The sequence below is a fragment of the Amphiura filiformis genome, chromosome 10, assembly GCF_039555335.1.
Source record: "Amphiura filiformis chromosome 10, Afil_fr2py, whole genome shotgun sequence".
NCBI lineage: Eukaryota > Metazoa > Echinodermata > Ophiuroidea > Amphilepidida > Amphiuridae > Amphiura > Amphiura filiformis.
In genome coordinates this window covers 1,424,004-1,451,976 of record NC_092637.1, presented here as the reverse complement: position 1 = coordinate 1,451,976, position 27,973 = coordinate 1,424,004, and the positions used below count along the sequence as shown (strand labels likewise).

At 36.0% G+C, this 27,973-nt stretch overlaps 2 protein-coding genes across 2 annotated transcripts in view; both read right to left on the bottom strand.

Moving 5' to 3' along the window:
• LOC140162401 (adhesion G-protein coupled receptor G7-like) overlaps positions 1-11,141 on the bottom strand; it is a 74,815-nt gene extending 63,674 nt beyond the window's left edge. The window contains exons 1-6 of the mRNA XM_072185604.1: positions 11,104-11,141; positions 8,103-8,185; positions 6,613-6,759; positions 4,910-5,264; positions 4,229-4,452; positions 3,261-3,428 (exon numbers count right to left, since the gene is read on the bottom strand). Of these exons, the coding sequence (XP_072041705.1) occupies positions 3,261-3,428; positions 4,229-4,452; positions 4,910-5,153 (636 nt within the window). The 5' untranslated portion in view covers positions 5,154-5,264; positions 6,613-6,759; positions 8,103-8,185; positions 11,104-11,141. The remainder of the gene's footprint in view (positions 1-3,260; positions 3,429-4,228; positions 4,453-4,909; positions 5,265-6,612; positions 6,760-8,102; positions 8,186-11,103) is intronic.
• LOC140162400 (FRAS1-related extracellular matrix protein 2-like) overlaps positions 9,112-27,973 on the bottom strand; it is a 68,773-nt gene continuing 49,911 nt past the window's right edge. The window contains exons 12-19 of the mRNA XM_072185603.1: positions 26,201-26,302; positions 24,909-25,160; positions 21,740-21,841; positions 20,048-20,299; positions 18,445-18,546; positions 16,533-16,802; positions 14,638-14,742; positions 9,112-11,339 (exon numbers count right to left, since the gene is read on the bottom strand). Coding sequence (XP_072041704.1) covers positions 11,149-11,339; positions 14,638-14,742; positions 16,533-16,802; positions 18,445-18,546; positions 20,048-20,299; positions 21,740-21,841; positions 24,909-25,160; positions 26,201-26,302 — 1,376 coding nt within the window. The 3' untranslated portion in view covers positions 9,112-11,148. The remainder of the gene's footprint in view (positions 11,340-14,637; positions 14,743-16,532; positions 16,803-18,444; positions 18,547-20,047; positions 20,300-21,739; positions 21,842-24,908; positions 25,161-26,200; positions 26,303-27,973) is intronic.

Below are 27,973 nucleotides of genomic sequence, written 5' to 3'. Positions count from 1 at the left end.
CACTTTTCTGTGACCTATGGTTTTTGACCTATGACCTCTTGGAATTCATAAGTAGGCCCAAAATGCAGGTTTTTAATGATTTTGGTCATTTGGGGCAAAAATGGACCAATTTTTAACCACCATCTCAAACAGGTTTTTAAACTTAGGCAATGATGGTGTTACCAGATTATATGACAATTAATTTACCCATACCTGTAATTTTTGAGTTCGTCAAAGCATGCGAGCATTTGTTTAAAAATATAAACTTCAAACTCCCATGGGGGCATCAATATTGACGTTTGCATTATTTGACACCCTTATTGAATATCTCCCCTAAATTAAGACATCCGCTTGTTGTTCCGATGCCATAAAACAAGGAAAAGGGACCCAAAACTACCACCCCTAATTTGGGGTTTATTTTGGGTTTTTTGTCAAGTTAGTGGGGTCCACGTTTGCGGACACCCGATACTCGCGGGTACACCATACATGATCACACACTTTTAAATGTTCGCATAAATGTAAATCAACTGATACAAATCATGTGAAAGTTTTGATTATTGCACTATTCTTATATTAAAACGGTTTGCAATGTTTTTGGTTTTTTTGGTTTTTTTAAATCAACATTTTGATGCCAAAAAGCTAACAAATTATATTAACATATTCTTCATTCGATCTTTTGGTTTGTTCCCTAAGACCGACTCCATACTGACTTCATCGATCCATGCATGCTTTAATAGTAAATGCGAATCTTAAGGTTTGTAAATTGAATTCGGCCCCTTTTTTCTGTTTAAATAGTGCAAAAATGATGCACCAAATGGCTTGAATTGGACCTTCATTTTGCAAAATTGACTTCTGACACCCCTGCGTAATCCATATACAGGTGGCTATTTTCGCGCATTTGTCAATATATGTTTAACACAATTTATATAGGCCTACAATAATAGGGAAAAACTTTTCCACGAAAGGCTTCATGGACCGCTCATTTGACAAATTTTTGGCTTTTTCAAACTAAAATTTTACACACTAATAGTGCCAAAATGGTCCACCAAATCGCTTCAATTAGGCCTTCATTTTGGAAAAGTTTCTTACTTCTGAGGGGGGACGCGATGGCCCCTCCATTTCGTACATTTTTATCTATTTTTTTCTCAAATCCCCCCTTTCTGACTGCCCTGGATCCGCCACTGCCAAGATAGACCACATCATTTTACATTTCCGGTGGGATATACCTAAGGGGGGGGGGGCAGCTATGGCTACCATTGAGGTGTAGGAATGCATGAAATTGGATTCTTCTACAATATAGCCTCGATTCTTTGGTAGCCTTGTGTCCCATGTTTCGTTAAAAATTGTGTAGCCTGTTGAGTCGGGTTCAAAACACATCATTCTCATATTTTAGATTACACAAATATCTGATATATTTACATACAGGTTACATCACACAAATTTATGTCTGGAAAATGTACTTGAACCATTAATTTGCTATGACGTCTATTCATTACTGTAGATTATTTTCTACGAATGAACACTTGACACGTTTCTATGCAAGAATCCACAGTTTTGAGAGTATTGATAGGCCTATTGTTAGTATAAAGCAATGGTTTAAATGAGCAAATACACTTGAAACTGTTATTCCTTGATACGAGTTCACTCGGCTATGTCTTGTGGATTCGTAATCAAGAATCAGCAGTTTCGTGTATTCTCATTAACAGGATTGTCATAAAGCCTAAAATTGTTTGATTGGCATAACATTTTAAGCTATTAGGAGAATTCAAAGAGATGACAGTTTCATGCATGGAAACGGCCATTTGCACACATTTTTTGTTAATTTTACTGGGAAATTAGCTCTATTTGACAGATATAAAATTATTTCCTTAAAAATGAGCATTAATGGCCGTTGCCATGGAAACTGCATACTTGTTGAATTCTCTCAATAGCCTAAAATTAAAGAAGCCTTATTTATCAATAAAGGTAAGTGTAATTTAAACTTTTGTAATGCAAAAAATTGCTAAAAATGGTAAAAAAAGGGTCCATTTTTGCCCAAAATGACCAAAATCATTAACAATCTGCATTTTAGGCCTATTTATGAATTCCAAGAGGTCATAGGTCAAAAACCATAGGTCACAGAAAAATGTTATGATTTACTTTTTTGATCTAAACATCCATCTTAATAAGCTGATACACTTTCCAAGATACATTATGTTATTTTTCATGTAAAAATTACCATTTTTGGTCGAAACTAGGCTTAGTATCCTCGAGGTCACCTAAGCCTAAGGCTTACTAAGCCAACTGTCGAGAAACTTGCCCATGTGTCTGAACCTGTATTGTATCAGATGATGTTTAAATGCACATTTTATTCAAGTAACATTGATAGTATAAACTTTAAACCGAATAAATAATTGTAAAACGCACAAATTGGAAATTTGGATTAAATTAAGATTTTCTGGCAATACCGGTTTTTGCTGGACAGGACTTGTCCCCAGCCTCAAAGTGTTGCTTCCGTTGCAGTGTGTGTCTAATCATGTGTGCAAAGTGTGCAAATATTTCAATTAAGTTGGTGGTATTAAAGGTTACATGAGTAAATATGTAGAAAATGCATTATTTCGAAAAATGCATTTTTTGAAAATTGTCAAACTTTCTGGCAACACTGGCTTTACAGGTCAAATAGCCCCAGAGATTTTTTACCAAATTTGGAAGGGGCAATGTCTGCCCAAGTACCAACAAAGAGGAAATAATTCTGGGTGCTCAAGCAAAATTAGTTTTTAGACTTCAAAGATAGGGTAAAAATTGCATTTGTTCAAAAGTGCGAAATTGGCAATGTTGCCCAGCCCTAAAATTGCACATAGGGAAATATTATTGAAATATTTTATACATCTGGGGAAAGCGCAAAGATAATACTTTATGGTGGTAAGGTTGCTTTTTTAATGTGACCTCAAATTTAAAGTCAGAAGCAATTCAGAAAATTACATATTTTCCCTTATTTTCACCCCAAAATAAGCAAAAATCGCCAAAATCATAAAATCTGCCGTTGCTATGGCAACAAGCTCCGGAGGAATTTTTGATGTGACTTTTTGTAACCTACTACCAAAGCCCTTTCACCTCATGCAATAAAAAATTTTTGACCGTTAGCAGGCACATGTGGTTTTTACAAAGAATTGCAATTAAATGTTATGAGGGTCTGGTAGCAGAGCAGTATTGTAAAGGGTATAATGGAACGTGATTTGGTGATTCCAGAAAATATTTTAATTGCAAGATTACATACAAACATGATAACGGAGGTCACTCACCACTAGGACGGCAAAGTTCGTTAAGTGATCACAATGACATACAGTTCTTCCCTCATTGTCACCCATGTATCTGCAGCCATCCTCTGACCAATCTCCATTGCCATCGGCAAGCTCAAAATCCCAGAAAACACAACGTGGGTCTTCCAGCTCAGACTGGTAACAGGAATCCTACGGAAGCAAAATATGTGAAGTGTCATGTTTCTCACCCAAGCGTTTGTCTTTGTTTTTATTGTACATTTTGCCCGGTCCCATAGGTGTAGATCCCGGGGGATGGGGGATTTATCCCCCAATATTTTGCCAGGGGGATGCTCCATACAATCATCCCCAATGTTGACGCCTGAATATAGGTTTCTGAGCAATTTTTCGCGCGCTTCGCGCGCATTTATGCCACTTCTACACCATATGTTATCAGTTTAGCTTCAAAATAGCAAAATTTATCGCGCATTTGTAACATAAATCTATTTTGTCGCCAAAATGGGTTGGATTTACTATACTTCAAGAATATTTTTCCAACCCCATCCCCCCAATGTCAAAAAGAAATCTACGTCACTGCCCGGTCCTACGAAAGGATGGCGGTTGTACCAACTGCCCTGAGGTTTTTCAACCGACATTTAAAAAAACAACAAAAAAACAACAAAAACGCACGTATAATAGTAGATTCATCTTTTTCTCTAAATTTAGTGATAACATTTTTACACCAGCTCTTAGAGGGTAGGAACGATCGACCATCAAAAATAACAATAGAGGGGGCGGGGTGGTGGGGATGTGGTGGTGAGAACCACCATTATTGGTTTCTACCAAAATTTATGATCTTCTTTTTGCTCTTGTAAAATGATTGCAACAGATATTGACTTTTACTTGGTAGCTGGTGCAAGTTATGAGTTATAACTATGGGAACGTAACAGTGTGTTAAGGCTGCACATTTGATTTCAAAGGACTTGTATTCGTAACGTATCCATTTTTCTTACTCTTTCATTCGAAGATGTGTTACGGTCAGTCGTGATATTTGGATCCAATGCATTTTCAAACACAACCGGTTCTTCGAACTGAATACTGCCTGTACCATTTACACCTTCGACTGAAGCCGAGATAATAACGCCTCCAACAGAAAAGTTATCTATCGTCGTTGTATTCGAAGGGAAAAGAAAATCATTTTTATAGGCGATGAAGACAAACTTGAGTTTGTTTGATTCTGTAAAGAATACAATACAATTTACAGTCAGAAATTCATTTTGCGTAATTGTGTAGTGCACAATATTTCGAAACATTTTGAAGGAATCATTCCGTAAACGTTATTCCCAATTATATGAACAAATCTCCAATTCACCCTGGATTTAAACAATAATGCAATAGAGTTTTCTTAATATAATTGGCCCATTGCAGCCGTCCAGCCGTTTTGGCTCCGCTAATTCAAACCAGGCCGGAATTTCCGAAGCGAAAAACAGAAAGCGAGGCTTCGCTAATTCCGAGCCAATATGCCATCAACGGCTTGAAGGGGCCATGTATAAGAAAACTCTATAAAATGCAATAATAATTACAACATATTACATCCGGTCGTATAAGGACGGATTTCATTAACCTACCTACACCAACGTAACTAAATATCGGTTTCTATACGAAAAATGCCAACAAAGACGCAATTAAGTTACCATTTTCATTCATCAATTGTGGTACGTAGATATATGCATCTGGACTATCATTCAGAATAGTATCTCTCATTCTATACGTTTTAGTAGAGTTGTTAGCGAAGCTTTCTTGTAGTGATGATTGTATACCAAATCCAATACCTCCTAACATTGAGCTCTCGTTGTCCAGAACTACGCCACTAACGGCCACATTAGAGTCAACAACCGTGATCTCTGTATTGACATCCAATGCGATAGAAGCTTGCATTTCGAGAGAATTTATGATAATCGTATTTGTGTTGTTGTCGTAGTTGGTGACGGTTGTTTCCCCTGCTGATTCCAAGATATTGCTGACAACATTCACCACAGAGTCTGTTACCTTTTGCATAAATGGAAAGTATTTAAAAGTTCGGGGAATAAACTCCCAATAATTACTATAGGAAAAGCAAATTGAAGACCGCAGTGGATAATGTACTCAAGTGCCATTTTGGCGAAAATGAGTTATTGACTGTTTTGAAGTCTTAGGGGTTTAGCAATTTTTTTCTCAAAATTTTGGCCGATATGACCCCTCAGACACGTGAGGGGTCAACTGGGGTCAAATTTTCAAATTGGTCTGATCACTATCAAATTAGTGTCAACAATATATGGTTTGTCATCAACAACATTTAATTAAGGAGTTATAAGCTCAAGGTCAACCAAAGGTCAAACAAGGTCAAATTTTAAGCAACATCCGATTTACACAAATGATACATCAAATTGTTCATCTCTATAATAGGTATTCCAAAGTATATACTTCTATTATTTGATTACAGAAAATCAAAAAGTGACAATGTATTGATTTATAGCTGTAAAAGAATAATAGTGATTCTATTACCCCCACGACCCATTATTCAAAATCGCGCACTGTGATTTGTTGAAACGCGTCACGTGACAGACCATTAATTAGCGATAAAGTGTCAAGGGCAACGAACTTTATGTTCTTATATCATCACAGCGCACAGCAAAACGCACAGCACAAATGTTTATGTAGGGGAGAATGGAATGCCAGGGGTGTGTTATTGTATGTACATACCTGCTTATAGGGGAGAATGGAATGTTAGGTTGTGTTATTGGAATGTGCATACGGTTTGGCTACGTGTAGGCGCTACACCTTGAGGTAAACAACTTGAAATATTTGGGCAAAAAATGTGATACTTTCTTTAAATCGCACTATTTTGTGGTAATAGAATAGAAATAAAGGGTGCAGCATTATCCTTTACACGCAAATAATGTGTCCTCGGCAGTAAAATCGTTTAAATAATGGGTTCGGCTGCGCCTCACCCATTATTTACGTTTTTACTGCCTCGGACACATTATTTTCGTGTAAAGGATCATGCATTACCCTTTATTTCTTAAATATAAAATTACTCCTGCAAGTTTTTGTACAAAATAATAAAATTTGTGATCAGCAGATAAATTTCAAAACTTTAAGACCCCATTTCCTCAGAACTAGTATTTTGGCACTTGAGCACTTCTTCACTACAGTCTTCAATTGGTGTTTTCTATGGGTACAAAATTGACTGAAACTGTAAGGCCATGTACAAACAAATAGGGATTTCGCGAGTGTGTCCCCTTTGACAGTCGTGAGAAATGGGTAAATGCACTGGATGGAACAACCCCGACCGAGGGAATGAGTGAAACTCAATGACATTCATCCAATGGTTCAATTACTGAACTTTCCCACTTACCTGCACTGACCCATCTCCAACAATGACAATGTTTTCCAGAGTGTCAGCAACTAATGTGAGGTCTTCACTTGAGACTTCATTAATGTTATCTGTGACTCTTGAAAGAAGGTCAGACACTTCTGCAACATTGCTAACGTTCACTGTCGTCTACGGAATAAACAGCATACGCCAGAATAAATTTAAAATAATGAAATGTATCTTGTTCAGCTAACTGTAATACTGAACATGCAAAAAATCAGAAAGTTTTGTAATTTTTCGTAATTAAGAAACAATTCAGAATGCCATCCTGCATTCTCTCTTAGATGTGAAGCATAATTAACTCGCGATCATAGCTTAAAAAGATGCAATTAATAAAACCACCGCTTAACCGCTAGATAGAACAACACCTGCGCACGGATATTTTAACACATCTCTCTAGCGCAAATCAGTGATGAAAATTACATCATTTTCAAACGCTTTATTCTTGTTATTAATTGACCCCCCATGCTCACCGAAGTAATACTTATTGTATCCAGAAACTGTGGTGTGATTTTTTTTATATCTTGATGAGGTGGAGTTTCTTCACAAAATTCGTGAAGTACAGTGAATCCACCATCTTTTGGCAACAGAATAAGTGTATTGTACAAAGGCGGGTGGAACGCGTGTAAAATGTTGCCATAAAGCGACTAAAAAAACACCCTGTTTTACCGACTTTTCAAGAGGGTCGGTCTGGAGTTTTTCCCCTTTTTCTGAAGACTCACAGGTGAACAATGATGGCGCTATCTATCTGAACAATGATGGCGCTATTTATCTTACATTTTGTTTGCATCTTTAGAAGGGGTAGACACTTTTAACAACTTTTTATCATAAAATGTAAGGAATAACTCATATTATTTAGCTAATTTAAATTTAAAAGGTATGTAAATACCGCCCTCAATTTGTACACAATGTACAGTTTATAGAATAAAAATGTTTGGTTAGAAAATTAATAAATTATCACATCAAACAACCGTGGACTAAAGTGACCCTAAAATATAACCAAAAGCTTGACAATTTGGCGCAAAACTGATATTTTCTTTGCAAATGTACTTTTTCAAAAATCTTCAGTCAAAATCAATAAGTTTTTGGCCCCATGATTTTAGCAAAAAGTAAACAAAAAATCTCAGAAAACGCAAAATCTGGGCCGATAGGGTCCGTAATACATTTTTCGTGGCCTAAAGCCATATGGAAGCTAAACTGGAGAAGCGTGGTGCAGAAATGGAATAAATTGGGACTTCTTCGGCAAAATAGACAAATATGAGTGTAATTTGGTCAATGGTCAAAACCCCACATACAGGAGTTAGCATGCGGATGATGGTAAGGATTATCCCCCTATTAAAATAGTGGGGACTTTATCCCCCCCCCCCCCGCCGATCTACCCCTGTGCCAAAAACAATAGAACGGTTTTGTTAGTTTACGTTTTTGCATACAGAAGATTTAAATACTATCCATACGATTTGAGCCAGACTTACCTCGGATAACGTAGAGAGCTCTACGCATGACAGGTATTCGGTTAACACGTACGATACATTAGCGGGACACACAGCAAATTCGACTGAATAAGTTAAGAAATGTAATAATATCTTTTTGCCACCAAGAACATTATTAAAATTTAATTAAATTATCTTGAGTTATCGTTTTTTTAATATATACAAACAACTTTACAGCTTTACAATGTTTATACTATACAGGCTGTGACAATGTATTCAAAATCAATGTCTAAGTTTCCAGATGCACTTTAGTTGGTTTATTTTAATGCTTTGGTTCATAGGTTATGTCAGATTATCTAAAATGTCTAGACCGGGGTCTATTAAGATTTGTCTTAACCCTGGAATTATGGATTATTCATAAAAAAATGCTCACTTCTTTTTCATTAAACGTAACAAAAAAATTCTTGGGCCAAATTGTTATTGATTATCACATGCTTTGGCCTCTTCCAAATTTGCTGCAACATTCAAATATTGGGTTACTTTCATTTAAATGTACGCTGCGACATCAATATTGGGACTATTGGAACAAATGAGGTGTTATAATGCGCGGAAATAAATTCTGCTTTGACTTGCAAATCCTTAGGAATAATGACCATTATTCAAAGGGGGTAATTATGTTTTTGTAGATGTTTAGTTTACATTTACCAACAAATATTTGCATTTCATTCTTCCTGAACTCTAAAATAAAAAATAAATAAATCATAAATATACCGTTTATTTCAGCAGAAATAGCAGCACAAAAAAGATGTCTTGTTTTTCTTTTTTGTCGTCGATTGGCATTGTACGTTGACAATTACAAATCAGATTTACTTGGTACAAGCTTAAATGTATGAAAAAGGCGCAGTGACCCAACTTGTATTTTAGATGCTTTAGTTAATCGGACTCAACCTTTGAATACATTAGACATAATGTTGCACATAATAATTGCGCTTTTTTAACATTCACTTTGAAGAAAAATGTGTATATACAGAATGTAGTATTTTGAAAACAGTAGTCGTTTTGCGCATATTGAGAAGGACAGTTTGTTCTAAAAATGATTTCATACCGTGGTAGACCTCATGATAACCACACTCTAATTTAAATGTAAGAACAAGTATTCTTTTAAACGTCGAAAAATAGCATTGGTGTTTACATTTCACTTTACAATGTTGTAGTGACATACATAGCGAAAACAGAGAAATAATGTTCCAATTTAATAATTCACTAAACTAAATTTAAACTATCATAATACTCGTATGTCTGAATAGCTATAATCAAAGAAACACCATCACCACACACACTGTTTAGTATAACCTGTATCCTATTATTATTATTCACATTTAAAGTTGTCGTCTCAAATCTATTACACTAACACTTTAACGAAGCTATCTTGCTCTTGGTGTCTTTGAATCATTGCAGTCTACACACGCATATTTAATTATACTGCACATTGCAACATCACGATCACAGGTGTGTGCAAGTGGGATGCGTTTCAAGCGTATGATGGATTGGGGTGCGGGGTTCCCTCTATATACCTAAGATTATTTTATTTGATTGAGATGAGGGACAGATCCAAGCTTAGATTATATATTCCTAATTTATTAGATTAAAATGGAACTAATATAAAGTTAGGTTGCCATTTCTAATCTTTTAGATTAAAATTTTAATCCATAAGATTGACATTTTAATCTTAGCATATTAAGCTTAGATTTAAATAGACACTAATCCAAGGCTAATCAAACGTGAGATTAAGTGTGGTCTTAATTAAGGTTGGTCTGGAGTTATAGAAACTTTTGGGCTTCATAACTGCTAAATTGTTGGTCTAAAGTATATAACAGTATTATAATATTACATATTTAGAATGGCAAAGATTTGTGATGAAGTTGATGACAAATTTAAAAAACAAAATTAATGGGTCCTCTACCGTAACCTCGTCTACAAGCATATATAGTATTTTTTATGGAAGCTAAATTAATACGAAACAAGCGTAAATAATTATAGCAATACAATAAATTTGTCTTACAATAATACTTGTTTATATATGCTTGGATCTGTAATTTATTTGCTCAAACTCCATAATGGCGCCTGCATTAATTTAGCTTTCATCAAAAGCACTCTATATGCTTGCAGACGAGGTTTTACGGTATATTTATATCTATTTCATAAAAATTCATTAAAAAAAATACCTAAAATTGTTTTTTGTTACGTTGTGCGAAACAGTTTGGGGAAAAAAAAAAAAAAACATTCTGGGCAGATTTTCTCCAAATTGTAGCATTTTTGTCCAATTTTCTCTGTACATGTAGATGTAAGTTTTTGCCATTCGAAATATTTATACTTTTACTTTTGATCAACAATTTAGCAGTTATAAGGCCCAACAATTCTACAATTAAAGGGTTAAGACCAATCTTAAGAATTCAATATAATGAATTTGAATTTCAATCCATTAGATCAAACAATGCTAATCTAATTCAAACTAGCTCATTTTGAAACTATCAGATTAAGAATTTTTAATCTAAATTTGAATTTATCCCTCATCGCAATCGGAGAGAATAACCTTTTAGGAATTTAGAGAGAGTGTACCCCTACTAGTTTTGTACTATACACTCTTGTAACTATATATACACATGTTCATACTTTTTCTACAAAGTAATGCTAATATTATATTATTTTCCCATATTTTTTGTACAAGACCCTAAAATGAACCCAAATTTAGATTGCGTAACACTTATTTTAATCTTTCCTAAATGATCGTTTCATTTTGTCAGGCTACTTTCAATGATATTTTATACAAGTATTTTCATAATGATTAGACTAACCTTTTAGAATATTTTATGTACAAGAAATGCTACTAACAAGAAGACCTTTCACGCAAAAAAAAAGCAAACAAACAAACAGAAAGGTAATATTTTACAATTGGCTATTAAAGTGGTAATAAGACCATTATTTTATACTACATTAATTTTACCAAACCTTAAGTTCATATTTTGTTAGACACATCGCTTACCATCGTCATCCCATATATATACACGTGCTTCACCATCTCCTTCTACTAGAGTACCGACAGAATTGAACTCCTGTCAATAGCAACCCGAAAATATTCGTGATCTTCCAACACCATATCATCAATGATTGTAAACTTGTATTGAGCAGTAGATTGACCTGGTTGAAAGGTTGTGTTTACAGGAGCTGTGAAGATGAAGTCTGTTGGTATTTCTGCGCTTACATCAGTGATGATCAATTCTGAATAGAAAGATAAAATGGAATGGCATGTTACTGCTATTTGATGGTACGACGCCAAAAAATAAAATAAATAATTCATTATGAAGAGCTTTTGTTGCATGAGCCCTTACATCCACTTTTGGACTTTTTGAGAAAAACAGCTTTTTTTTAATCGTGTAAGTAAGTTTGTTCGATTTGATTCAATTTGGGTTCAGATGAAGTTTTAATGAATAGAAACTAATAGAATAGGTTTGGTATAATTTTCAAGCTTTCCTATTTATTTTATTATTTATCTTATATCGCGCCTTTTGTTAATGCAAGTGATTTTGCAACAAAGTAAATTTACCTCTTTTCTAGAAACCACCTTTGCAATCAAATTTGAGCCCATTTGTCTGCACTATTTTATGTAACTTGACTAATGCTTTCAAAATATTTAAAAAAAATATATCTCATTTATTTTTTAATGATGAATTTTTAATTAAACATAGTGACCCAAAACAGTTCCTTTTGGTTTTAATAGTTAAAGAACATTCAAAGCTACTAACATCAGAAAATTATTTTTCTAAAATTTTGTACTCATTTTAAGTTAAGATTTCCGGAAATTCCCCAAGATTTCCCAAACGGGAAATATACGATATCTCCGGAATGGAAGGTGGTTTTAAGGTCAAACAACCACCAAAATGTGTATTTTTATCCACACTACAGGGTGTCCCAATAAAAACAGAACCCTCATTGCGACCTCTTTTTCTCTATTTCTGAAGTTTGTCAAATGTATTTTGGTATGTAAACAAACCTTAAATCGTTAGCTTTAATAAACCAAAACAGTTATTTCAATCGGCTGACACTTTTTGAAGTTATGCCCTCTTTAAGAAATGTACCCGTTTTTCACTTTATCCACGGATTTGGCTACATCAAAGATTAAAACGAAACGCGCAGTTAATGACATGGATAGATAACAGCATCAGGCTTTGGAACGCGTTCACTATGAGCGAGGATCAACAGCTAGCCTCCAATATCTTTGCAACTGTATTACCGCTGCATTCGCAGGTATACGGCGCACAAGGAGGGTACGCAATGCAATTGATGCAATGAGGTTCAGGGCTGAAAACTGTATTCGTTAAGGAGGTAACCAGGTAGAGGGCGAAATAGCACAGTAAACTCTCTTCAGAAGAACCAAGGACATACCAAACAGCCCTCTTCAGGCTACCTTTTATCCCAAAAAGAGAAATCACGTGTTGTGAATAAAAAAGAAAGCAAGAAACAACAAAGTAAGAAAGTTAGAAACATAACAAAACAAAAAGGTATACATAATCTAGAAAAAATAAGTTTAATTGCAAGTATAGCGAGAGAAGTCCCATCCCACTTCCATTTTGCCGACATGTAAATGACACTTAACACAATCCATAGCCCATAGGCCCACCGGTATAGCCCATTCCCTAAATAAAGTTTGTTATTTTATAAAGTTATCATCGAGGAATTCTTGACATTCAAGCATTGTACGTGTGCTCCTTTTCAATCTTTGAAGTAGCCAAACCTCCAACGTGGACAGAATAAACAAACGGGTACATTTCTTTAAAAGAGAATATCTTCCAAATTTGGGAGCCGATGGAAATATTTTTTCGGTTTATTAAAGCTAACGAATAATGGTTTCTTTTCAAAAATAGGAGAAAAAGAGGGCGCTTGAGGGTTCTGTTTTTATTGAGACGTAGGTGGAGAGGGGAGGGTAAACGAACAACGTGTGGCTCTTTTCAGCATTAACAAATTAATTGCATATAATATAAATATTTACAGATAGCATGGTATCTGGTAATTCAAACAATGGTTTATTTAGTTTCAATTATTGTTTTTCACCATTAATATCATCAATGTTAAACAATATCCTGTATGCTATACTTTGATGGCGGGCTCGAATTAACACAATTATGGTGTAGGGATATGCGAGTATATTTAAAAAAATGCATATTGTATGCAATTTATTTCGTTATAGACAAGCCGTTCCCTATTTAATTCATTCATTTTACTCCAATCGCAACAGGCATACTCCAACACATTTATGCATAAGTTATATTAAGGCGATATAATACCCTGATTTTCATCAGTACCCATCTTCTTTTTTTTGTTGCAAATTTATGAAGTATATAAATATGTTCATCATTTCATGTCCTGAACTTATAAAATATCTCTACATACAAAGTGGTTTTAAACCATTTTAGAAAATCATTTTAGCCCTATATATTTTTTGTTTACTGAATCCTGGTAACTGCGATGTGTGTTTCATAACAAACCATGATTTACTCTATTGAACATGTCCAAGTAGAATACATGAATAGAATACATTAAATCCTTTGTTATACTATCTATTGAAATGTACTCACTGATTATAACACTGAATAAATTAAATAGGCCTAATCTCTTCCACATAGACAATTTAATACTACTTCATGTATGTATCTTCTATAATGTGTTGTTAGGAAAAGAGATTAAAAAAGGCTATAAGGTCATCAAAGGTCAGGTTATAGGTCAATTGGTTCAGGTCAAATTCAGGCATCAATTTTGAATACATGTGATAGTCTGTGATATCATACATGTCATAATGAGGCATCAATTTTGATTTTTGTCTGTTACTAGATATATAATGGAAATGTGTGAGGCGGATATACTAAAATACCTTGGGATGTAAATAGTGAGTACAATTTAGATTGCCTAGTTGAGATGGATTGGGCAAATAAATATAAAATAGTTACCAAAAATCACAAACATGAAGCTTACGGAAAACTACCTAATATGGTGGTATAGGTGACAAAAACTACAATCTTTTTCAACATTGCTGTAGTGTGGTTGTGGTAACCTGTTACCTATGGCCTAATTAAGTTTCAGTGACATAGTGTCGCAAGTTCAAAATACAAAATATAGATCGACATTGAAAATAGAAGCATGTTAACCGGTTCGTTTTTTGATAGTTGTGGAGCACCAAGTTCATGAAGTCAAAAAAGAAATCAGGGACCACTTATTCCCATTTTACATATCAACATTATTTCCCTGATGTGTTAGCAACATATATCCAAAATTTTAACGAAATCCGTTGATAGTAAGCTTTCCAAAATGAAGTGAATTAAAAACATCAGTGATGTACCGCTTTTTGGCTTATACCATTAGAAGCATGTACACGTCATTGATACTGATGCCACCAATTGAACGAGAAGATTTGCCCCTTCATTTTGCATACCACTTTGTCCAATTTCCTTTTCTCATTTCTTCACAAAGTGCAAAAAAAAATGCAAAAAAAAATGCAATGGGTGTAGTACCCCCTTAAACTAACCGATGTTTAATGAGGTCGATACATCTCCATGTCGCTGGATGAAAATACCAAACGTCCCAACTGATTCGGGGATCGTGTACACATCTGGCATCATATTTATTGTTGCTATAAATCAATGAAAATAAAATACATTGGTATTATTAAGGCCAGGATGGATATTTCCAAATAGAATTTGAGTACAATGTCTGATATGAAACATAAAATGAATTGAAGTTTACTTACTATATTTATTATGCAGTTATTAGCAGTCGTCCTAATGAGCCAGTTTTTTTTGGAACACAAACTATGAAGGGTGTTGCATATACCGTTATGATATATAGAGCTTTATAGAGAGGTGCAGATTTCTATATTTATATTCTAGTAAAATGTAGAAATCATTTTATGTTCAATGTGGATAAGACCATCTTAATTTGATTGTTTGTCTCAAAGCCGGTAAAATCGCCAGTTTTTGCGAGTTATTCTAGCTGCATTGGGAAAATTTCATTTTTTTCCACTGTTTTTTTATTTTTTTACCTCAATCATGTCACTTAAAAATAGCATTAGTCGTAATTAAATCTCAATAAAATTCTTCAACTTAACAACAGTGAATCTCTACACAGTGAAATTTTGATTTAAAAAAAATTAAATTGCAGAATACGTTATGCTCTGAATTATATTGAAAATATGGTATATTTGCATTACTGTTAACCTGGTTTTAATCGACAATAATATTTTAATCAAGATTATGCAGCAAATGAAAATCGCTAGATTTTCAGGTTCGATTTTCTCGAAATGTGATACGGCCGACGATATATGGGGTTACAAGACAACTTTCATTACATACTGATTGACCCTCGTAACACAATGTTGGAGATCGGGTGCAATGATTTATACGCAAAGTTGTGTTCAAGTCTATGGCGGATTTCCTTGAAAACGTTTGAAACAAGATATACCTTAGATAGCAGCACTGATAATTTATTAATTTGTCGCTTGTAGGTTTTGTAATAGTAAACAAGGATCTCTCTGCCTTTAGCGCACTTATTTCTTTACCACCGTGAAAAAGTGAAAACAATAAACTTTCTTCATAATCTCAAATTTGATTGGGTTGAGGGGGGATGAGGCTTAAACATTATACAACCAATTAGAAGAACGAAGTTACGACAGGCAGCAAGTACATTGTATATAATTTAATCTTATACGTGCCAACTGGAACACATCTTAATGCCGCTAGCAATACGAATATAGCCATATTTCAAAGGGATGTTACTAAGGGATGTGGACACTTACCTCTGAAATAATGACTATAATTATCTAAACCTATACAGAGGTCAATTTCAGGATCGATAAATATGCCTGCTTTTCACAGAAAACGCATGCAATATGTGTCATTTAAGTTACTTGAACATGGTAGTTTTTGTTACTCTTACTTATATTTTTGAGCAAAGTTCTTAATTTAGATATTATTGAAGAAACACAAATGGGATGCAGATCGGGTGAAGCGGGCACTTAATATTAAGATATGCATTGTGCGGTGGCTGTATAGGGTTGATGTTGTATGCAGGACTGACCTTAAACATATGAAGAATTTGGTTCCAAAAGGGGCTAACTCCAAATGCTGCTTTGTGCTTTGTGTATAAATACTTATATATAATTTTGCTTATCTTTAACAAAAATAATGGTAAATCTCTTTAACCTCCACGTGCGAAGAAGAAACTAATAAATATAAAGAATTAAAAAAAAAAACCCATTGCAGGGTAGGCCTATGGAGAACTTTAAGGGGACAAAATGGTGTTGAAAATAGTTAGAAAGTAAGTTAGAGTTACAAACATAAAATCATCCTTTCAAATCGTTAAATCTCATTTAAACTCAAACAAGTCTAAATATGAAAAATTACGTAAGGCAGCTTTGAAATTTACCTGTACAGTCAACAATATACACCGTTGATGTGCTCGGGGAACCAACTGCAGCAGCATAGTCCGTATAAGTTGTTCCGGCCAACTCCAGTAACAATGTGAACGTTTCGAAATCCTCAATCACTGTGTCTCTATTTATACTGTAAGTGACAGTGGCAGTTTTGACCCCTGCAGCAAAGGTGACGGTTTCTGCTTCCATCATATTTGTGGACGTAAAGTCATCTGTGCCCGCGGTATCACTAAAGGTTGCTGTGCCGTCACGTGATGTCAAGACTGAAAACAAAGTGATTATAATTATCTGCAAATTTCAATTCAATTCAATTTCAATTCAATTTATTATTTCCATATTAAAAACAATACATCATAATGACAAACAATTAAAACCTTATGGATGAGTAGGCTGGAAAGTCAATAAGGCCTGATAAGTAGCATACCACTGAAAACATATTACAATAATTTTAATAAATATAAAAAGGACCAAAGTTACACTAACATCAATAACAGAGAAAAAAAAAGACGCAGCAAGGACTGGCTCATAGATCCGGGATACAGGTGAGATTGTATGTAAGTAAGTAATTGATGTTGCTTAAATTGGATGCAAACATGTTTCACTGAAGTTGATTCTTTTATTGCTTTTGTTAGAGCATTCCAAAGAATGGGGTCATTTGTTCTCTGTAAAGGTTTTCTTATTATTTGTTAATTGTAAATCATTGGTGTGTCTTGTTTTGTAATTATGACTTTCTGGTCGTTTCTTAAAGTAATCCGTAAAAGCTACTAGGCCAATCAAATTAAGGAAAATCAGGGCTTAACCCGCCACTAATGGTAACAGAAACCATTAATCACCATTCATTTCAGAAAAGTATATTAAAGAAAATATCAAAAGTCCCCAAAAGTCACAAGTAGTGGAATAATGCCTAATTTGCATAAATCCAAAATGACCGCTTATGCAGGGGGTGGAATTTCAACGCCATACCAATGTCTTGCTCTCATCATAAGGATACAGAAAATATACAGTTCTTACGATATAGGCATTATGTCGAAGGTCAAATTTTGGGTCCACAGTCGTTTAGGAGATATGCTCTAATTTTAGTCCAACTGGTCTCAAATTGTTTCTTTGGCAAAAATAAATCAAAATGAGAAAAGTTGCATTGTTTTGGATGTTTTGTTACACAGGAAACATCACAAAATAGGTCAAGGCCAATACGGTTTTATAGAAGTTGATCTTCTTTGCAATGTTACCACCTGAGATATGGCAAACTTGGCTTGGATTTCCAAATAAGTAACCATAGCTAATTACATTTTGAAAAACATACTCCCTCTAACGAAGATGTATTTAACATTTTCTATAGAGGTAGTGTGAATTTTATATGGAATAGTCCAATACGACACATTTGCAATGTGCATTATTATTGTCGTACATGAGTGCACACCAGAAAATACAAATCTCCTATAACCCTGGAAGAACAATCAGTGTTTTGAAAAGTGAGAAAGTACCATGTAACCTAATGTAGTACATTAGGAAAGACTTAAAACCCCACTGCTAGGCCCTGATTCATATTTATTCCTCATTTAGGTCTGGGAAATATATTGTACATGAAAAATGAGCAGGATCCGACTTTTTATGAAAATTTGATTAAACTTTCAAAATTTCAGCAAGCTTGTGATACGCTGACGTAGGCGGTTTGGGTGATCTAGTTGGCAACTTCCTGCGAAAAAGTGTATGGACTCCGTATGTTTTCACTGGACTGCCGGTCTTTATCGGACCTTCAACTTGCAGAAAGTGTAAGTTTTGAAGAATTGGATCGTTCTCAGGTCGGTCAAGAAAATGGCGTTTTCCCGGACCCTGTTTGTATAAAAAGTCAATGGGGTCTATTTACTGGTGTGCACCCATATACAAGTATGCAAGTTTACTCACTGACTGTATCCGCATTGGCAATATTGCCACGCCGGTGTACTGTGACTACTAAATCATGATTTTCCTTGACAGTGTATTGGAATTCCTGTATCCAGAATATTGCTAGAAACAAACAAACAACAAAATGTAGTCCATCACTCTTTTACTTAGTGTATATTTATCTAAGACACGAAATAACGTGATACAGATTCAGAGGCAGCTCCCGTACAATAATATGCAATATGAATATGAAGATCTTATTTATGGTCGAATTAAATTAATCTTTCTAAGGAAATACCAGAAACCATAACATCGTAAAAGTATCCATTTTAGTCGGGAAAAGGACGGGTAGGGAGAGAAAGTGCGTGGAATATTTATATAACTTATTAGAAAATTAGGTCATTCAAATTCGTAAATATGTAATTTTTTTCAGATCAGTCGATTCGGAAAGGCTTACTTGTACGGTATTGCAACAATGTACGCTTAACAAGGGCTGTTAGTGAGTGCACGTCTCTGTAACAAACATTTCTAATAGGGGCGTGCTTGCACGTTACTGTAACCAAAGTCTCTTAGCGAGGCGTCACGGTATCTTTGTGTTGCTGGAAATAAAGGCTTTTCGTTAGGGCTCTTCGTTGCATGAATTTGCAACCAGGGGTTCTTTAGGGGGCTGTCATTTTATTCAGAAGGGGGCAGGTCATGAATATACTGGGTGTCATAGAATTTGAGACCAAAAATAGGGGGGTTATAATTTTTTTACACCAAAAGTAGGGGGGGAGTTATTAAGGGCTGGTGACCCAAAATTTTCACGCGCTGAGCACATTCTTTTAAATTAGGATTAAAATGCATGCAGAATCATTATCTATATGATTCCTAATTTTTGGCGATGAATAATTTGTTGTCAGTCTGTGTAGCCGGAAGGGAGGGGGTCATAAAAATGTTCGACCCGAGTTAGGGGAGGTCATAAAAAAATTTAGCCCGCGATACGGGCGTTAATAAAACAATTTACTCCGCTCACCGACATATTCATGACCTACCCCCTTCCGAAGAAAATGACAGCCCCCTTAATAGCGAGGACTCTTGGTTACACGAAAATGCGATCAAAACACTTAACGTGGGCTCCTCGTTGTTGCATGTTACTGCAACTAAATATTCTTAGCCAGGGTTCTTCGTAGTTGTAAGTTACCGTAACCATTGAGATAACACTCAAGTACTCAATATTATCACAATAAAGACCCATTCAGTGATCCCAGCGCAAGTGTAAAAACATTAAAATTGTTTACAAATTGCTTAAAAATGAAGGATACGTCATTCAAATTGTCATTTGGTATTTTTGAAATGACAAATTTGGGGAAAAAACGAAGAAAACAGCAGTACTGACGAAGATTAAGCCCTATTCAAATACATGTAGATAATTCGTGTCAAATGTCTTATTTTGTCTTAAATAAACGGCTTTCGGCTGAACCACTCGTAGGCTATGTTAGCACATAATAACAACGGTACCAAAATCTGAATTTTGATGATTTTTACGATCATCCGGATGAGCAAATCACTGAATAGGCCATTAAGTCAGACGCAGACTGTTTAATATTAGCCGTTTAATAAGAAAAGATTAGGCTGAAATTACCAGTACAATCTACAATATACACCGTTGATGTGCCCGGTGAACCAACTACAGCAAAATTGTTCGTATCCGTTGTTCCGATCAACGTCAGTGCCAACGTAAACTTTTCCAAATCCTCACATTCGTCGTCAGTAGCTAGACTGTAAGTTACAGTGCCAGTTTTGTCACCTGCAGCAAAGGTGACAGTTTCTGCTGCCGCATATGGTGACCAATAGTCATCTATGGCGGTTGCAGTATAGTCAGTTGATGTCAAGGCTGAATTTGAAGTGATTAACATTATCTGTTAATTTCGTATATTATATACCACTGTTGTCATACAATCACTGAGTAAAGCTATTTGTTTCAAACAAAGGGCATATTTATTTGTGTACTTCGCCCTTAATCAATCTATTGAAGAAACCAGAAATATCCTCATATAGTCCAGTCAATCTAAACAAATTAGTGGTGTCACCCACCACTAATTGCAACAGAATTTGTGTCACTTTTATACATTTAAGAGATGTCCCTGAACATCATACCAAAATATACTAAAATATACTTGGTGGAAAGGTAGTTTTGGCGGGAAAAGGTCATACAGGGTCAAATTTCAAAATTGCTTTAATTTAAAAACTACACTAAAGCATTCCTCTAGTCTTAAGGATTCAGAAAAAGTATAGTTTGTCATATCTGTGATGTACCATTCTCAAGTTATAAGCAAAAAGGTCAAAGGTCAAATTTTGGGCTCTACATGGGTCAACTTCGTAAAAATGCTCCGATCTCCTTAAAAATGGTCTCAATATGTTCGTACTTTAAAAACACTCCAAAATAAGAATAGTTTGCCATATCTTGGATGCTTCGTTACCTAGATAGCAGGATAAAAGAGGTCATTGACCATTGAACTCTATTGACCCCGACCTAGTTTTCGATGTTACGCATGTAATTAAACAACCTAAACAGTGCAAATAGTCTTTATATGAATTATATTTGCAAGCCGAACAATTTGAGACCATTTTAGTTAAAATCAGACAATTTTTAGTTTTATGACCTCTGTTGAACCCAACATTTGACCTTTGACCTTTTCGGTTATAACTCAAGAACCGTACATCACAGATATGGCAAACTATATTTTTTCTGAATCCTTTTGACTAGAGGAATAATGTGGTATAGTTTTTTAAATGATTGGAGCAATTATGACATTTGGCCCCTGCATGACCTTTTCCCGCCAAAAACAACTACCTTTCCACCAAGTATATGTTAGTATACTTTTTGTATGCTGTTCAGGGGACATTACTGACATTCATAGCAGTGAAAAAAATCTGTTGCAATTAGTGGTGAGTCAAAACCCACTTTGACTGGACTAATATCCCACCTTAACATCTTTTTACAGATGTAGTGTCAATAGTCCAATACGACAAATTTACAATGTGCAATTGTCGTATATGAGTGCACACCAGTAATAAGTACAAATCTCCTATACCCTTGGAAGTAAAATCAGTTTTTCTAAAATGTGAGAAAGTGCTATGTGACTTACTGTGATACATTAGGCTTAAAACCCCAACTATTAACCCTGCAAAAATGTCACCGGACTCCGTATGTTTTCACTGTTCTGCCTATGTCTTTATCTGACCTTCAACTTGCAGAAAGTGTAAGTTTTGAAGCACTGGGTCGTTCTCAGGTTTTCCCGGCACCCGTATACAAGTATGCAAGTTTACTTACTGACTGTATCTCCATTGGCAAGATTGCCACGTCGGTGTACGGTGACTACCAAAGTATTACCTTCCTTCTCAACGTACTGGAATTCCTGTATCCAGAATAATGCTACAAACAAAAAACAACAAAATGTAGTCCATCACTCTTGTACACGGGGTCGTTTTATCTTTTCTATTTCGGTTTCGGTTTCGGATCTCATTGTTATTTTGAAGTGTTAGCATGCCCTCGTTTCAAGTTTTCTGTTTCGGGAGCTCTATTGTTCAGAAACGAAAACGCAAGGGATTAAGTAGGATGGTGTGTAAGTTGACTTCATTGTTACGTTTGGGGCATCATGCTTCTCATTTGAAGAGGTAATAATAGGTGCTGTCAATCACACTTATGTCTGTCAATAAAGGTTGGATAAGTCAATTATATGCAACACTGGCATCTCAAGTGGGTAATCTTACTCACTCTTACTTTAAAAAAAGGACCCATGCCTCTTCTCCTCTCGCTTTCTTCTCTTTCTAGTCTGTCTGTCTCTCCCCCTCCCCAACACTCACCTGTGCCATCTTTTGAATTACGTGGATATCTGAATTATATTGGATGTTGTATTTCCTTTACCCTTCTCCCCCTCTCACTGTTTTAGCAGTAGGCCTATGATCAACGTGGAAAAATCAAAATAAACGGAATAAACTCCTCCCTGCTCTGCTCGCCCCCTCTCCTCTCCTCTCCTCTCCTCTCCTCTCCTCTCCTCTCCTCTCCTCTCCTCTCCTCTCCTCTCCTCTCTCTCCTCTCCTCTCTCCTCCCCTCCACCAGATCATCTCCTCGTCTAGCATCCCCACTCTCTCATATAATATACATTTAAAATAGATTTTGAGTCTGGCAATTTTGCCTGAAGCAATTATCAGATTACCAATTCCAATGAAAGAAATCATATTAGTTTCACTTCAACGCACTTCTCTGGTGTTGCATATTACCAAGTTTTAAGGTGTATTTGGGATGAAAACAATTCCCCGTTTAATCGCTACATAATCATAATATAACCGATTTTTGCGCGATTGCACGAACAAGTACGTAATTCTTGGCAACACTGATTACTCGTATTAATGTATATATTTCTACGTTGGGCAATTTTCACAATCTACTCCCGCTTAGGCTGGAGTACCTATACACCCAACGCAAGTCAATTGAAGCCGTACAATTTATCGCGAATTTACGACCGTAAAATTTAGACACTTCTTTTGTCTAGATTAGCATCAACCCTCTCATCTCACTTTTTTCCTGCCAGAAATTAACATAACTCCCGAAACCGAAACAGAAGTTATCTTCGTTCAACTTTTCTGTAGTCAACAAAAGACTAGAATAAAAGGATTGTTCACACGTACCATGCTAACACTTCAAAATAACAATGAGATCCGAAACCGAAACCGGAAACCGAAACCGAAACCGAAAAGATGAAAGGACCCATGGTACGTGTGAACAATCCTTTTATTCTAGTCTTTTGTTGACTACAGAAAAGTTGAACGAAGATAACTTCTGTTTCGGTTTCGGGAGTTATGCTAATTTCTGACATGAAAAACGTGAGATGAGAGGGTTGATGCTAATCTGGACAAAATAAGTGTCTAAATTTTACGGTCGTAAATTCGCGATAAATTGTACGGCTTCAATTGACTTGCGTTGGGTGTATAGGTACTCCCGCCTAAGCGGGAGTATCGCGTGAAAATAGCCCAGCGTAGAAATATACATTAAAATTATTAATATAAATTAATCAATAGTAATCAGTGTTGCCAAGAATTACGTATACTTGTTCGTGCAATCGCGCAAAAATCGGTCATATTATGATTATGTATCGATTAAATGGGGAATTATTTTCGTCCCAAATACACCTTAAAACTTGGTAAAATGCAACACCAGAAGAAGTGCGTTGAAGTGAAACTAATAGGATTTCTTTCATTGGAATTGGTAATCTGATAATTGCTTCAGGCAAAATTGCCAGACTCAAATCTATTTTAAATGTATATTATTTGAGAGAGTGGGGATGATGAGACGTGGAGATGATCTGGTGGAGGGGAGGGGAGGGGAGGAGGGAGAGGAGAGGAGAGGAGTGGAGAGGAGAGGAGAGGAGAGGAGAGGAGGGAGGTCAACATCCAATATAATTCAGATATCCACATAATTCAAAAGATGGCACAGGTGAGAGTTGGGGAGGGGGAGAGACAGACAGACTAGAAAGAGAAGAAAGCGAGAGGAGAAGAGGCAGGGTCCTTTTTTTAAATGTCATAGTAATATGGACCATAATGACACCAAATTTGCGTTCGGACCTGATGTAGGCCTATCCTGCCTAGTTAAATGACTGACATGAGTAAGATTGCCCACTTGAGACGCCAGTGTTGCATATAATTGACTTATCCAACCTGTATTGACAGACATACGTGTGATTGACAGCACATATTATTACCTCTTCAAATGAGAAGCATGATGCCCCAAACGTAACAATGAAGTCAACTTACACATCATCCTACTTAATCCCTTGCGTTTTCGTTTCTGAACAATAGAGCTCCCGAAACATAAAAGATGAAACGAGGGTTAGTGTATGTCTATCTAAGACATCGTAAAAGTACATATTTTAGTCGGGAAAAGGACGGGTAGGGAGAGAAAGTGCGTGGAATATTGATATAACCTATTAGAAAATTAGGTTATTCGACTTCGTAAATATGTTAGTTATTGATTATGTTCTTGAAACGATTATTTTTCAGCCGATTCGCAAAAGGATTAAGGCTTACTTCCACGGTATTGCAACAGGTGCTGTTAGTGGGTGCACGTCTCTGTAAACCAACATTTCTTACAGGGGTGTGCTTGCACGTTACTGAACCAAAGTCTATTAGCGAGGCGTCACGTTATCTTTGTGTTGCTGCAAATAAAAGCTTTTAGCGAGGGCTCTTCGTTGCATGGATTTGCAACTTGGGGTTCTTTAATAGCGAGGTCTCTTGGTTGCACGAAAATGCGACCAAAAGCACTTAGCGTGGGCTCCTCGTTGTTGCATGTTACTGTAACTAAATATTCTTAGTCAGGGCTCTTCGTAGTTGTAAGTTACCGTGACCATTGAGATAACACTCAAGTACTCAATATTATCACATTAAGTCAGACGCAGGCTGTTTAATATTAGCCTTTTAGTAAGAGGAGATTAGGCTGAAATTACCAGTACAATCAACAATATACACCGTTGATGTGCTCGGTGAACCAACTACAGCAGCATCGTTAGTATCCGTTGTTCCGCTCAACGTCAGTGCCAACGTAAACTTTTCCAAATCCTCACATTCTTCGTCAGTAGCTAGAGTGTAAGTGACAGTGCCAGTTTTGTCTCCTGCAGCAAAGGTGACAGTTTCTGCTGCCCCGGTTGGGGACGAATAGTAATCTGTGGCTGTTGCAGTATCGCCAGTTGATGTCAAGGCTGAAAAGGCATATTTATTATTATATCACTCATACATAAATTCTAGACAGTTCATTGGTTGATTACCATTTATCATTTTTACCATCACCCACTCCGTGTGATAGGCTTTACTATCATAGTGCTCTGCCGTAGTGCGCCTGCGCCAAGCCGTGCGCTGACTCTTGGACTCGCCGATTTAATTATGGGGTGGACCCCAAAATGTGAAGTATATCACGGCAAAACATGGTGTTATGTTGATAAAAAATGTATTTCCTACCTTAAATAGTATTTTAGCAATATAATTTATGCATGAGTGATATAAAACAAATATTAACTGTCTTAAATTCGTGTAATGGTCGATATATAATCACTCGGTGAAAGATGTATTGTTCCATTCCACTCGCCGTTCCGGCTCGTGGAATGGAACAATCCATCTTTCACCTCGTGATTATATTTAGACCATCACACTCATAGACAGTTAATATTTGTATAGTGTACTTCGCCCTTAATCAATCTATTGAAGAAACCAGATAAATGCTCATATACCACCTTAACATATCTTTTTACAGATGTAGTGTCAGTCCAATACGACAAATTTGCAATGTGCAATTGTCGTATATGAGTGCACACCAGTAATAAGTACAAATCTCCTATACCCTTGGAAGTAAAATCGGTGTTTCTAAAAATGTGTGAAAGTGCCATGTATCTTACTGTAATACATTAGAACATGTTTAAAAATCCAACTATTAGGCCCTGATTCATATTTATTTCTCATTTAGCCCTTGAAATAGATTGTACATGAAACATGAGTGGGATCTGACTTTTAATGAAGAATTGGCTAAACTTTCAAGCTATTTGTGACGTAAGCGGTATGTGCTACAGGGTGATCTAGTCGGCACATTTCTGCGAAAGGTCACCGGACTCCGTATGTTTTCACTGTTCTGCCTGTCTTTATCTGACCTTCAACTTGCAGAAAGTGTAAGTTTTGAAGTCCTGAGTCGCTCTCAGGTCAAGAAAATTTACTGGTGTGCAGCCATATACAAGTATGCAAGTTTACTTACTGACTGTATCTCCATTGGCAAGATTGCCACGCCGGTGTACGGTGACTACCACAGTATTACCTTCCTTCTCAACGTACTGGAATTCCTGTATCCAGAATATTGCTAGAAACAAACAACAAAACGTAGTCCGTCACTCTTTTACTTAGTGTATGTCTATCAAAGACCCGAAATAACGATTTCTGATGTATGTAGATTCAGAGGCAACTTCCGTAAAATAATGTGCAATATGAATATGACGACCTTATTTATGGTCGAAAAAGTGTTTTAAAAGTACCCATTTTAGTCGGGAAAGGGACGGGTAGGGAGAAAAGTGCGTGGCATATTTATTTAACTTATTAGAAAATTAGGTCATTTAACTTCGTTAATATGTTAGTTCTTGATTACGTTCTTGGAAACGAATATTTTTAACAAGGGCTATTAGTGGTTGCACCTCACTGTAACCAAAAGTTCTTATGCGGGTGTGCTTGCATGTTATTGTAACCAAAGTCTCTTATTTACGAGGCGTCACGGTATCTGTGTGTTGCTGCAAATAAAGGCTTTTAGCGAGGGCTCTTCGTTGCATGGATTTGCAACCAGAGGTTCTTTAATAGCAATGACTCTTGTTTGCACGATAATGCAATCAAAAGCATGCATTTAGCGAGGGCTCCTCGTTGTTGCATGTTACTGCAACTAAATATTCTTAGCTCTTCGTAGTTGTAAGTTACCGTAAGTCATACGCAGAGTGTTTAATATTAGCCGTTTAGTAAGTGGAGATTAGGCTGAAATTGCCAGTACAATCAACAATATACACAGTTGATTGGTTGCACTATAATGAAATCAAGAGCATATAGCGAGGTCTCCTCGTTGTTGCATGTTACTGCAACTATATATTTTAGCCAGGGCTCTTCGTAGTGGTAGGTTACCGTAACCATTAAGACAACACTCAAGTAATCAGTATTATTACATTAAGTCAGACGCAGAGTGTTTAATATTAGCCGTTTAGTAAGAGGCGATTAGGCTGAAATTACCAGTACAATCAACAAAAGACACCGTTGATGTGCTCGATGAACCAACAACAGCAGCATTGTCCGTATCTGTTGTTCCGCTCAACGCCAGTGCCAACGTAAACGTTTCCAAATCCTCACATACTTCGTCAGTATTTATATTTATTACATTCTTGGAAACGATTTTTTCCCCGATCAGTCGGTTCGCAAAGACTTACTTGCAGTGGTTGCACGTCTCTATAACCAAAAGTTCTTGTAGGGATTGTGCTTGTACGTTACTGTAACCAAAGTCTCTTAGCTAGGCGTCACGGTATCTATGTGTTGCTGCAAATAAAGGCTTTTAGCGAGGACTCTTCGTTGCATGGATTTGCAACCATAGGTTCTTTAATAGCGAGGACTCTTGGTTGCACGATAAAGCAATCAAAAGCATGTTACTGCAACTAAATATTCTTAACCAGGGCTCTTCGTAGTTGTAAATTACGGTAACCATTAAGACAACTTCGATTTCAATTTAGCGATTGTACAATCTATTTCATTCAATGCGCATTCAAGTTCAAGTTACGAATGCTACCGGGTTCTTAGGTTGCTATATAAATGTGTTTTAATTTTACGAAATTTATTAAATCCGTATTTCTGAAATTTCATATATATGAAGTCTAATTTCATGTTGTATTTCACCTACTGGATTAAATAGACGGATGTTGAATAGATTTAAAAATATATATAGTTCTCATTTTGATCTGGAATCTGTCGCTGGTAGATGCCAGTGTCTTCTTTAGGGTAAGCGTGC